Below are 13,753 nucleotides of genomic sequence, written 5' to 3' on the forward strand. Positions count from 1 at the left end.
CTATAAAAATATCAAGAAAATAAGAATTTACTATTTGCACAATGTATTCTTACCTCGATTTGATACCAAATAAATTTTAAAATATGTTTGTAGAATAATAGTATATATATCAACTTAGAAAATGAGGTTTATGTTCTAAAAGAAAATTCTAACTTCTATATACATATATATAATTCACAAAAATGTAACTCCAATAACCACTTTCATACTTCTTGACTTCACCATTTAATCCCAAACGTGTTTCTTTAAGAGATTATGGGTTAATTATATCAATTATTACCAAAATTAAGGGATTTAATTATGTTTAAGTTATAATATTCTTTTCAAATCCAAGTAACCGTACTGAAATCTATTCCATTTTATTGTTTTATTATTATTTACATTTTGTTTATTAATAAAACATAGAATCTAAAATACTTTCTTTATATCAACATAACTCGGGTATAACTAGTCTAAAAACATTTCTTCTTGAGCCAATTTATGTTATTCAACATGTGCTACAAAATGAGTATAATATCGATATATTTTTTTATTAACTTTTAAATACTTAAATATTCGACCCAACTAACTTTCGATAAATTCTAAAAGTGCACATAAGGAAATAAATCATTTATGCAAATAAGCGGGTCGAGTTTGCCACTTCAACCTTCAGATTTTTAGTGTGATGACAAATCTAGACATGAACTATTTCATTTGCTAAATGATCAATATTAAGTTTAGGTCCATATGAAAAATAGTAAGAAAAATTTGGGATGTTACATAGCCAGTGCAGCAATTTCTGTAGTAGTAGCCTTTGCTATTTGTCACTTTCCTTTGCTTGCATTTGAGGTCACCTGCACGTTAATGGAATTAAATGAGAATTGGTTCCAAAATACCATTTTGAATAAGTAGGATAATAGAGAAACATACCTTTACTTTGTTTGATTTCAACTCCAAAGGGCTTTTCTTCCTAAGTTTCCTTGGGGCACCCTTTCTTTTCAACGTTGTTAGATCTAGTACACTTACGCTGCCACTATTTTGCGAAGTGTTCGATTGAGAAGACAAAGTAATAAGCGGATGCAAAAGCACACTCGTTTTAATTGTATACTTTATTGACCTCAATTCTTTAGCTTTCAAATTAATCCAATCCATTATTAAATAGGTTTGACCTTCATCGTCTGCAGCGAGATCTGCTACCTCTAAAAAAGCCTTACACATGTCGTTGTATCTCATTTGTCCAGGAATACCGACTAGCCCATCATAGTTCACAGAGACCCTCGCATATGCTCTACTGATATCTCTTCTCCATCTCCATATTATGTACCTCTTAGGTAGTAAAGTGAAGTCATTACGGATGAAGACTGTGACCGCATCCTTGTAGAGAATCCCTCAAAACTCGAAGAAATGGTAACTGCAAGTAATGTCACATGTCTCACTATGAAATGAGATGGAAAATGAGGTTTTCTTCTTGTAATCGTGGTATACAATATCCTCTCGAACCTCATGCGTCGCCCTAAAATTGACCTTTGAAATAGATATGATGTCGCCATAAACCTTCCCTGTGAACTCATCCTAAATTTCCTTGAACTTTGAAATTGTATAAATTCACTGAAATTACTTCTCCATGTCAAAAGCTGTTGCGCACGGTAGCATTTGAGCGTATGACTTGAAATCAGCCTCGAACTCATTCTCAACCTTATTTCTCAGTGCCATTTCGTATTGTTCAACAAATTATTTTAACGAGATCTTCGAGTGTACATATCTATCGAAAAATGCATTAATGCTCTCATTTTGTTGTGTTGTGGACATATCTACCTAGAAAGATGTTTTCAAGAAGTAAGGAACCCAACAAACCCTATTCTTATACAATCCTGATGGCCAATCATTGTCCCATAAATCAAATGTATCAAGAATAAATCTCCAACCTTGTTCGAACTCTTCAACATTTTGCGAATCATACACAATCCATGTATGATAGAGAATATCGAACCCTTCTCAACGTGATATCCAAACTTCTCCAACAACTTTTTCAGAATGTGTCACAAGCACCACTTATGCCTTGTATTTGTAAAAATGATTTCAATTACATTTTGCATGGCCTGTCTTGATAAGTAATTATGCCATGGTAGGCTTGACCATTCATGCACTCAAGCCATATCCTGAACAACCACACAAAAGTATCTGTGTTCTCGTTCAATAACAAACCACATCCAAGCAATGCTGACTATCCGTGGTGATTCACGCCAACAAAAGGTGCGAAACGCAAGTCATACTTATTAGTGAGATACGTAGTATCAAATGTGATGACATTGCCAAATTCTTTGTACACTTGCCTATATATATTATCTGCCTAAAATGACATTCTTAAGTCATAACTCTTTATCTACATCCATAATGAAGTAAAATCCCGGACATCTTACTTGCATCTTTGAAAAATAGGATTGTATTACAACGGCATCTCCTTCTCTAAGTCGTAATCGTCTCACTTGTTCAATATAGTTTTGACAATCCTTCTTCACGCATGTCATTTTCTCATATTCACCCACTTCCACCACTGCAGAGTTGTAACTCTTGTGCAACGAAATTCCTGCCATGTCATTCACCTTAAGCTTTCTTTTTACACTTGCACTCAATTCTTGATTGCGTTGAAATAACCTAGAATTTGAAGGATTTGTTTTATAATTGTGGTCGAGGTACGTTTTTTTAATTCTCCATGCTCCAAGAATATCCAAAGATGCAGACATCCTTGCCTTATAACCTGTCTGACTTGTTGGGTGCGTCTTCAACGAACTGCTTGAAGCATAACTTCTTCGACCTTCACGATCGCATGTCAAAGTCACATACTACAGAGCTCCATCGTCCCACTTCTTCGAATTTCTTTTCCTAACCGAAAACGCTATAAGCATATGTTTTATAGAAGTCTAACATCTCTTTTAAACTGTTAAACATCATACCCACCTCGGGTACAGTCGGAGCATCTCTCCGTAACTTTTCATTTTCTACTACGTTTACATCGTCCGTAATGTTCTCTTAGTCACACTTCACGAACAAATCATGATTCTCATTTTCCATAAGTTCGTTTCCTATGAAAAAATTGCAACAAAAAAAGGTGTTACAGAACAATACCTAATAGAACTATACATTTCAACAAAAGATTAACAACCCCCTTCAATTGAGATAAATACGAAAAAATCCACTTCACAGAGAACAAAACCTCACATCCTCAAATATTGAAAAAATCACACCTACAGGTTTTTCATTTATAGAGAACCCTTCAATGTATTTACATATTGCAAAAAATAGGGATGCATCAACTACACATTATAACCAAGAAAGAAATTACCTTTGTCTGTCATCAGGATAGGTACATAGATTTCTTTGATTATTTGTCAAATAGGAGATGGATAAAGTAGGGCTTTGGTGAGGTAGCTGGACTTCTTGTTGGATGCTTGTCAGATTGTTGTCGGAGTGGACGTTTGGGCAGGATTGTTGTCATTGGAGGGAGTCATGCGGGTGAATAAGATCTTGGGACCAGATTGTTGAAGGAGTTGGGACCGGATTGTTGAGGATGGGGCAATTCTGATTTTAGGGGAATGATTTTGGCGAAAATTTAGGAATGAAGACAGATTTTTCCCGGTTCTTTGCCTTTTTCACAGAATTTTCAGTTTCTTTTCTCCTTTTTTTTAAAGTTAGTTTCACATAAGAGCAACTAAGCATTTCTCCACATAAGCTTTTTTGAAACCCTGTACAAGTCCTATGCAAATTTCTGTATCCATAGTTTTTTTCTACATTTTAAATGGGTGAATTAGTGAGCTTTGTTATTGGGCAGCCACAACTTATTCCCAATTAAATATTTATAAAGTTTGATTGGGCTTCTTGTTGTTTGACCCATTGTAATTTAATTGGACCTAACATTATGTTTTTCTCATTTTAATCCCAAACTTGAAGAATGTGCTACATTGGATTTTTTTCTTAGGCTCATTTGTTACATTCTATTTATGGAGTTGAGTTTTGGGAAAAAAAAAAAAAATTCACAAATCAGGTACCAAGTATCACCAAATCAATTTTCAGGCCTTAAGTTTAAAAATGAAAAAAATCATATCTTTATTAATTAAATGAAATAAGATCACAATTATACAATTAATGGTCAAAGATACATAATTATCATTCATAACTTATTTATTGGTCACATATTATCGAATTGATTGGTTACAGATTATTTTGAGGTCACAAATCAACAAATTTATAGATCACAATTTATTTCATTGATCACAAATAAAAAAATATAGGTCACAGTTTATCTATTAGTCACATATTTTCATATTTGTTGATCACAAATTATGTTTTAGTCATAAATTATTGAATTTTAAGGCCATAATTAAATAATTGGTCACAAATAAACCAAATAACTTCACATACACCAAAATAATGGGTCACATACCATCACCATCAACACTATCATCACAACCACCGCCACCACGGCCACTTGCGACCACCCTTACCCCGTCACCGTCGCCACCACCACAACAGCACCACCACTACCACCGACACCACAACATCACCACCAACAAAAACTATAACAACCACCTCGACCACCAACAACCACCACTATAACATTCCACCACCACCACAATTATTACACTACCACTACCACCAGTAACAACCTAACAACCAAAACAATCACCAACGAGAACAGAGGACTTCCATCTCCATCTCCACCACACCACACCACACCACACCAAAACTACCACACAACAAAAAAACTCCAAATCTGTCACTGCCACCACCACCACCACCACCTCAAATCCATAGAGAACGAATAACAGATCGGAGGTCTTGGAGTGGAAGCCACTAGATCGCTGCCTGCGGTGCCTCCAAATCATTATCTTGGGAATGCGTGCCACCAGATCGTCACCTACGGTGTACCGGAGCGCGAGCTGATAAGAAGCGGCACTCACACCCCTTCGCCGTCGTTGTCGTGAAATGTGAAGCAGAGAAGAAGCAAAAAATGGTCACTGTCGCCATCACCATTGGTGTTGAGAAGAAGTAAAAAATGCAGGGAAGAAGGAAATCACCGTTGATGGATAGTGAATGTGGGGGTGGGACAGTTGGAGGATAAATTAATTTAGAGTTTGGATGGTGAATGTGGGGTGGATAGATTTTACAATAATATTATTAATTTAAATAATTAAATTAATATATGATATTTGAACAAATAAACGTAATACCTGATTTATGAATTGTAATCATTAAATACTTGTCGTGATGTAATTTTCTGTTGAGTTTTATTTGGACGTATTAGTTATGATCTACTGGAATGAATTCAACGCTATAGAAAGCGATAAGAAAGAATTGAACCATCAGGAACAAATATTGCAGGCACTAATTTAGTCAAAATGCAAAATTTCATCATGTCTATTTGATATATATAACATCTTCATTGCATCATATTATTTTTATTTTCAATACCAGCAAAAATTTTACGTTGATGTAATGAGGGGGTCTATGTGGGTTTAATATCCTAAATAGACGTATATACACTGCCAAGATAAATTAAAGTTATGGCTTGCACTACATTTGCTCCATTTAAATCATTAGTTGGTAAAAATCCACATATGTGTGTTTTACATGGTTTAATTGGTGTCATTTGGATTGAATTGTATATTTTTATCTTGTCTACTTGGAGATTAAGCTATGTACAGAGTTGACACCACGCAATAAATTTGAGGAGAATTTCCATTTCTTTGTTAATTTCTTGAGACCACAGACTACAACTTGGATAGAAAAATCCAAAATCACGACTATGTACACAAAGTGTCCAACAGAATGTCGAGCTAGGATTTCTCTTGCTTTAGGCACTTTTGATTATCATCTCAATTATTCAATACAATCTCTAAGACCTCACATGTGCAGTGGTAACTTGTAAGACCTCTCATCTTTGAAGGCAAGCCCTAGCTTGTGGGTTTTTTTTTATTATCAGATGTAACATCTTTTTAATTATGTTTCCTTGAATAAAGTAAGAGACAAATTGCTAGATGCTTATTCCTGACTTAGTGGTTATTTTTGGCCTCTCACTATCCTTGAGTTTAGCTATAAGATCTCGTGTATCCAAGGCTAGCTCATAAGATTTTGATAATTCGAGAGCTATTAGCAGGATGTTTATTTCCCTATTAATAGATGTTTATTCCTGGTTTCGTGAGCTGTTTATTCTTCACCTTTTACTATCATCGAGTCTAACTGTAAGACCTCATCATTTCGAGGTCAGTTTATAAGACCTCTATAGTTCGAGTGCTATTAACGGGACGTTTATTCCTCGTCTCACCAGATACTTATTCCAGCTTCACAAGATGTTTATTCCTCACCACTTATTATTGTCGAACTTAGCTATAAGACCTCATCTATTCAAGGTTAGCTTATAAGACTCCGATAGCTCGAGAGCTCTTCTTACTATCATTAAGCCTAGCTATAAGACTTCATCTATTTGAGGCCAATTTATAAGACTTCGATAGTTCAAGAACTATTAGTGAGATTTTTATTTCCTATCTAGTTTTGCGAGATGTTTATTCCTCGCCTCTCACAATCCTCGAGCCTAGCTATAAGACCTCGTCTATTTGAGGCCAGCTTATAAAACTCCGATAATTCTAGAGCTATTTGCAGGATGTTTATTTCCTATCTTGCCAAATGTTTATTTTTGGTTTCACGAGATGCTTATTCCTTGTCTCTCACTATCATCGAGCTTAGTTATAAGACCTCGTCTTTCCCAGGCATTTTATAAGATTTCAACATTTCGAGAGCTATTCATGAGATGTTTATTCCTCGCCTTGCCATATACTTATTCTTGGATTTGTGAGGTACTCATTCATCGCCTCTTATTATCGATGAGCATAATTATAAGACCTCTATCCGAGGCCAACTTATAAGACTTCGATAATTCGAGAGCTATTTGTAGGATGCTTATTCTCCGCGTTGCTAGACATATTTCTTGGCTTTGCGAGATGATTATTCCTCGTCCTTTACTATCATCGAGCCCAGCTATAAGACCTCGTCCATTTGAGGCCAATTTATACGTCTCCGATAGTTCGAGACAAGCCTCTAGTTGGATGATTATCCCTCGTCCTTTACTATTGTTGGGCTTGCATCAACTTATGACAAGCTGCTTATATACTTAGAGCTATGTCTTTGCATTAGCTATAACACAGCCATATCTATTTTCACAGAGCTTATCATATCTCTACATTACAAGTGCCTATCTTTCAGAGCTTTGCTTTTGCTTCAGCTATGTCATATTTACTTATCTTCAGAGAGCTTATATTATTTTCCACTTTGTAAGGAGAAATGTGGGCCCACCTTAATACCTATGAAAATGAAACCTTCCATGGCTAGATCAAATACTATAGAGGAAGCCCTTGCATAGAAGAGACAACATTCGTAAGGAAGTAAAACAGCTTTGATGAGGACAAGTGTGATACCTTACACAAGGAGCAACATTGCTACCTTAGAGGTTAATCTCTTCCATAGCTGGATCAAACATCATGGAGGAAGTCCTTAACATGTATGCTTCACCCCCATATAAGAATGCCAGCTTCTCACAATTACTTATATTTAGAGAATCGCCTCTGCTATTTACATTTTGAGCATTATCTCTGCATCAGCTTATCATAGTTGCTTACATCCAGAGTATTGCCTCTGCTACATACATTTGAGCATTGTCTCTCCATCAGCTTGTTACAGTTGTTTACACTCAAAGCATTGCCTCTGCTACTTACATTTAGAGCATCACTTTTGCTACTTATATTCAAAGTATCGTATCCTCTATTTACTTTTAGAGCATCGCCTTTACATCAACTTATCATAGCTGCTTACATCCAGAGTATTGCCTCTGCTACTTATATTTAGAGCATCGTTCTACTAGTTACATTTAAAGCATTGCCTCTACTGCTTATATTCGGAATCTCACCTTGCATCAGCTTTATCACAATGGTCTATATTTCAAGTCCAAACCTATATATAAATATTCGACTCAGACTTGGGGACTATTATAATACTAGTATCTTTGCATCATTAAATTATTACTGCTAGCATATATATTATAGTATTGCTATCAAGTATGCATGTCACATCATTGTTAGCATGTCATACACTATTTTTACCACAAATAATACATGTAGCACATTATCATTTTATTATTGTTAGCATGTTACTTGTATCACTATAGTACTATTGTTACATTGAGTTGTACAAGCATATGGCTTGCAATGAAACATGATAGGCTCTCTGCATATTATGTCTTAGTCATTATTCACTTTATCGTCATTAGTAATTTAAGGGGCAAATAGATCCAAATTTATTTTATATATGTGTGGGGAGATATTATGTTGCATTATAGGTTGTTTTAATCCCTATTATAGAGTAGATATTATCGAAATTTTAACAAATTATATGCAACATCTTTTGAGACAATCTATAAGTCTTCGCTTATTTAGGCTCGTGCAGATATTTTGGAGGCAGTTCATAAGTCCTCACGTATTGAATCGACTAATATTTTCTGAGATAATTTGTAAGACTTCACCTATTTGGCAGCTTATATTTCGAAACTCGATCAACACATAAATGTATGACTCAAACTCGGGAGACTATTGTAATATCTATAAATTACGTGGCATGCGCATGATGGAGGAGGTCCCATATTGACCAACTCGAAGTTGATTGTTTTATTGGATTTGGTCTATTAAATTAAGCAATCTTGTCTTGGGCTTGGAACTCAGCCCACTAGCACACTTGACCCATTATCATTTCTCTATAGGGAAAAATTCATAAATAAGAGCTTAAGTATGACACATTTCAAATTTAAGAAACAAAGTTTCAAATTTCAAAAATCATATATTTTAAAATCTTATTTACAAATTAATTTATTAAACATATAAATTACTAATTAAATATATTGAGATCACAAATCTATATAATTTGGTCACAGTTATCTAATTAATTAGTCGTAGATTAATTTTAGTCACAATTTATCATATTATTGGTCACAACTTATTTTTCGATCACAAATCAAATTTTTTATAGATCACGGATTATTTTTCGATCACAAATCAAAAGTTTCATAGGTCATAGAATCAAAAATTTTCTTGGTCACAACTCATTTATTCATTGCAAATTATTAGATTAATTGGATGTCACTAATTTTTTAATCACAACTGCCCCTGTTTGATTAACATTACATTACATTACATTTTTCTCTCTCCTATTTTCAACCATACAATCTTCTATAAAATAATATTACACGTAAATCGAAAACTTTACTTTCTTTTTCAACCACTCATTTTTCTAAAAAAATACTATTCCCCCCATTACCATTTTCAGGTAATGGGGGCCAAACAGGGGCTAATCTCAAGGTCACAATTTTTAAGTCACACGTTACAAATTAACCAATTTCTTGGTCACAAATTCACACTGGATGTGTGTGCAATTGTTAACACATTATACAATATTTAGCCATTAAACACGACATGTGCTACTTGTCTTTCTTTCCCCTTTCCCAGTAGTCATATTGTGCTTCGATCAAAGTCTATGGGTGGTTCTTCTTCTCCATGTAAGTCACTGGAGAACCCAAATCAGGTCAGCTTCAATTCCATGTATTGTGCAACCAGTAAAGGTTCCAAATCCCAATTGCGTTTGCTCAGGATTTTGCAAATAATTTCCACTGTGCGGCCATCTCAAATCACCATGGCGGAGCCACCACTTTTTCAGTTCAGAAACCAAAGAATCATCTGTAGAGAGCAATATAAGTGAAGAAAATAATGGTTCCGAATTTGATTTAAATGGCGACGTTTGCATTTTGCCAGAGATGGAGGAATCTTTCAGTGGCTGCCTTCCAGCGACAGTAGAGAGAAGGCACAGAGGTCGTGAGTGAAGAGGGAAGAGGGGAGAGGAAGAGAGAGAAGTTGAAAGGGATGAATGAAGATAAATTTAGGGTTTGGTAGGAATGTGTATATTTAATTTTCTAATATAATTATTAATATTTAAAATATATTAATTAATTAATAAAATACCTGATTTTTGAAATAGCAAACTTAACTTATGATTTATGAAATGAAATCTCTAAATCTATTAGTTTGTGTAATTTTCACTTCTCTATATATATGAAAGTCCATTCACAATGAAGCTATGTTTTCTAACACTAGTCAAAATCCCCTCTCTTGTACTCATATTTTTTTCATCGGGCTGTTGATTTGACCGTCAGAGTGTAAAAGATCGTGAGACCTTTTTCTCGATCGACACACTTTGTATTTTAACGAAGTGTTTAGTGTGTAGGTGATCCATATTGTAGAAATATGGTGAGGTACATGACACCTACTATGGTTATACACGGATTGTGGAACAAAAAAGCAACACTAGTTTTAGCTTGTCTAGAGCTATTGAAAGATTTTTGAATGTCAATGCAAAATTTAAGTATGATCAACAAAAAGACAATAAAAGAGAAAATTCTCTCGCTCGGCTTGGTTGAGGGACAAAACTGATAAGAACCAGCTCTCCTACCACTTTTAGCATGACAAACATTAGTAGAGATTCGAGCAGATTTTGGAGGAAAAGATCTTTATTCTTATTCAACCATTTAAGACAAAATTACTTACAAGCACGCCTTATTTAACGTAAGTGAATGTAGAACTCCAATTCTAAACAGGCTTCAAGATATAGTTCATCACCCTATACAACAACTCATCTAGTAACTATTCCTTGGTATGCAACTCATTCACATGGCAACATGTATGCACCTTCTTTATCTTGCTTCCAGCTCACTCATTGTCACCCCATTATGTGTTTGAAATTTTCCCTCACTTGTTGAGATATCCATTTCAGTGCAACTCCTTTCCATGAAAAAACCGGGCTCTTTAGGTTGTGCCAATTTCACACCTTCGTTGCTCAACATGACAACAACCGATTGCATTGTTGGCCTGTCTTCTGATAGTTTCTGAACACATAGCAGACCTACGTGAATACATCTAAGCACTTGAGATTCGACGAACGATATGTCATCAATTAGTTCCAATGCCCTGCCTTCTCTCCACAACAACCAAGCCTGAAATAAAAAATGATGCAAGTTAATTTTTGAACAGAAAGATTGTATAAGGAGAGAATGGTGGTCTTGCATTGTAGGACTTACATGACCTAAAAGATTGTGATGATGTTCAGGATGATGGAATGTTTGATTCTTTTTGCCACTCAGTATCTCTAGTAAAAGCACTCCAAAACTGAAGACATCAGATTTCACCGAGAATATCCCGTCAACAACATATTCAGGCGACATATAGCCACTGCATGAACATAGTATTAGATTCTAGATATCATACATTTGCTCGAAAGTCTGATTGGTATGGAACTTACTGTGTTCCAACTAGTCGCTTTGTATTGATTTCAGAGTGATCTCCACCAAAACTCCTTGCAAGGCCAAAATCAGAAATCTTGGCGTTCAAGTCACTATCTAGCAAAATGTTACTCGCCTTAAGATCTCTGTGTATAATTCTCAATCTAGAGTCTTGGTGAAGGTAAAGAAGTCCTCTTGAAATGCCCATAACAATTTCCAATCGCTTTTTCGGTGTAAGTAATGCTTTTCTATGTTGATCTGCAATTTATTAATCAACCTTAGTTGACAGCACTATGACTTGTAATAAATCAGTTTCATACTAAAAGAGTGCACTCTGTGATTTGTGAATATGTATTGCATCATTAAAGCAAACAAACAGAAGGGGATTGACCAAAAATGAAATAGTCCAAGCTTTCGTTGGGCATGTACTCATAAATAAGCATCCTTTCATCTCCTTCAAGGCAACATCCCAAAAGCTTGACAAGATTTCGATGTTGAAGTTTGGCAATAAGAATTACTTCATTCTTAAACTCTTGAAGACCTTGCCCAGAGTTCTTTGAAAGTCTTTTCACTGCAACTTCTTGTCCCGTCGCTAATGTGCCCTGTAGATTGTTTTAAAGTTCTATCAAGATGCTACTTTCACTTTTCACTATGGCAGAATAATTTATAAATTAACCTTCCTTACCTTGTACACGATTCCAAAACCACCTTCTCCAATCATATTTGTTGAAGAGAAGTTCTCAGTTGCAATAGTAATAGTAACTAGATCAAAAATTGGCAGATCTATATCCATCTCATTGGTCGCAGATCCTGTAAGAAATTAGTCAGGATAATGACCAGTGGGAAACCAATCAATTTATTTGCTGCTGAAGGTTTATATAACTTGAGTTGATGGGAGAACAAGTGTGGATTATGTTCAGCAAAGTAAAATAATTCGTCAAGAGAGGACAGGTTTGCACACCTTTTTTCTTTTTGCTACTCTGGACGAAACACCAGATCAAGAAGCCAAGCAAGAGACTTCCAGAAAGTAGTGATGATAAGACAGAAATATGCACACGTCTTGTCTTCTTCTTATTGTCTGAATGTCATAACGTTAATTAATCATGAGCTTTATCTTATGAATATACCTAGATAAGAGAGATTTATTTTTCTTCATCATGTGAATTATATAAAAATAAATAAAATAAAATAAAAAAATTGAAACTTTCTGTCTCACGATAAACTTAACTCATTAACCTGATTGAGTTCCTGGTGAAATTAATATTGCAGTATTTTATGAAATCTGTAAACAAAGATGAATTCGTTAATGTCATGGGTACGTACAGAGTTCTGAAGCTGGCATCCGTATATAGATATCTTGCTGACTATCCGTTTGAGGCATCTCCCGGACATCAATCAGATTCCCGAACCACATGAAACAACCACTACCATTTCCACGAATATCTGAATATGCATAGGCTAGGCAATAGCAATTCTTGAAGCACTCTGACTCACATTCGCTGACACTCATGCTCTTGTTTAGCGAATATTCGAGGAGATCAGGCAATTTCACATTACTTACCTTTAAATATCCTCCCTGCTGACAATCCAAGGGAATTCTCCTCACACATCGATTGGACCAATTATGCACATCCCATTCTCTCTGAAATTTAGGAACATATCCATATAAGCACTTGCAAATTGGTGTGTTGCCGAGTTTGCAAATGCCATTACCACCACAAACTCCATATTCATCACATTGATCATCTTGTGACGTGTAAAAAATGTTCCACGAGGATTCACCTTCGTTCAATACAAGACGTTCGGCCAAACCTGATTGAGTTATCATAAACCTGTTGACAAGTGAACGGTCGCCAAATTTGTACATATAGTACAAGTTTTCATTGTCATAAACAAAAATGGGTATGAAAACCGGGTTTACTGACAGGGGACCGGTACCACTAAATCGAACTCCATTCCATACCCCAGTTCGGTAAATCTTTTCTGATCCTTTGCGAAGAACTAGCTGAGGCATCCCAATATTGTCTGTTCTGAAAGTGACGTCTCCAGGAGAGGGGTCATTGTCATCTTTCCAGGATGTTAAGTACCTGTTTACTCCTGTGCTCAAGTTCCATCCCATTTTCATTCCTGGTAAAAGCGTATCAGATGGAAAATCAAAGCTTTGCCATAAATATCTTTCTGAATTATCATCCTTCCTTCTGAGAACAATATTCCCAGATTCCAATAGCTGTGCAACTGACCCCTGAACTCTTCCCGAAGTATTTGATGACCATACAACGCCTCTCGTACCATTCAGGAGAATAAGATCTCCATCAGAGCTGATTGTTAAAACTCCAGATGAATTCATTATTGGGCTTTCCCTGTTAGCTACCCAGACAACGATTTCTGGGAATTTCTTGTACCATA

General features: G+C 35.5%; 1 protein-coding gene across 3 annotated transcripts; it reads right to left on the reverse strand.

Moving 5' to 3' along the window:
- Positions 1–10,561: 10,561 nt before the first annotated feature.
- Positions 10,562–13,747, reverse strand: LOC111397517 (G-type lectin S-receptor-like serine/threonine-protein kinase At4g27290). Of its 3 annotated transcripts, none has more exons than XM_023024493.1 (7): positions 12,671–13,747; positions 12,309–12,425; positions 12,033–12,157; positions 11,739–11,949; positions 11,368–11,605; positions 11,147–11,234; positions 10,562–11,062 (listed from the first exon to the last, which is right to left on the reverse strand). In XM_023024493.1, exons 1-7 carry the CDS (start codon positions 13,692–13,694, stop codon positions 10,763–10,765), a joined length of 2,103 nt encoding a protein of 700 aa, XP_022880261.1. In that variant the 5' UTR covers positions 13,695–13,747; the 3' UTR covers positions 10,562–10,762. The 3 variants fall into 3 exon arrangements, with proteins under 3 accessions (XP_022880261.1, XP_022880260.1, XP_022880262.1); XM_023024492.1 differs by having other exon boundaries at positions 11,147–11,297; XM_023024494.1 differs by having other exon boundaries at positions 10,890–11,062; positions 11,152–11,297.
- Between the last annotated feature and the right edge of the window lie 6 nt (positions 13,748–13,753).

The sequence above is a fragment of the Olea europaea genome, chromosome 7 (assembly GCF_002742605.1).
Source record: "Olea europaea var. sylvestris chromosome 7, O_europaea_v1, whole genome shotgun sequence".
NCBI classification, from domain to species: Eukaryota; Viridiplantae; Streptophyta; class Magnoliopsida; order Lamiales; family Oleaceae; genus Olea; species Olea europaea.

Coding starts and splice junctions, on each gene's coding strand:
- LOC111397517 (XM_023024492.1), bottom strand. CDS start 13,694: ATGAATTCATCTGGAGTTTTAACAATCAGCTCTGATGGAGATCTTATT. Junction 12,158..12,308: donor GAGTAGCAAAAAGAAAAAAG/GTGTGCAAACCT, acceptor AATTTCTTACAG/GATCTGCGACCAATGAGATG. Junction 11,063..11,146: donor ATCACAATCTTTTAGGTCAT/GTAAGTCCTACA, acceptor TTTTTATTTCAG/GCTTGGTTGTTGTGGAGAGA.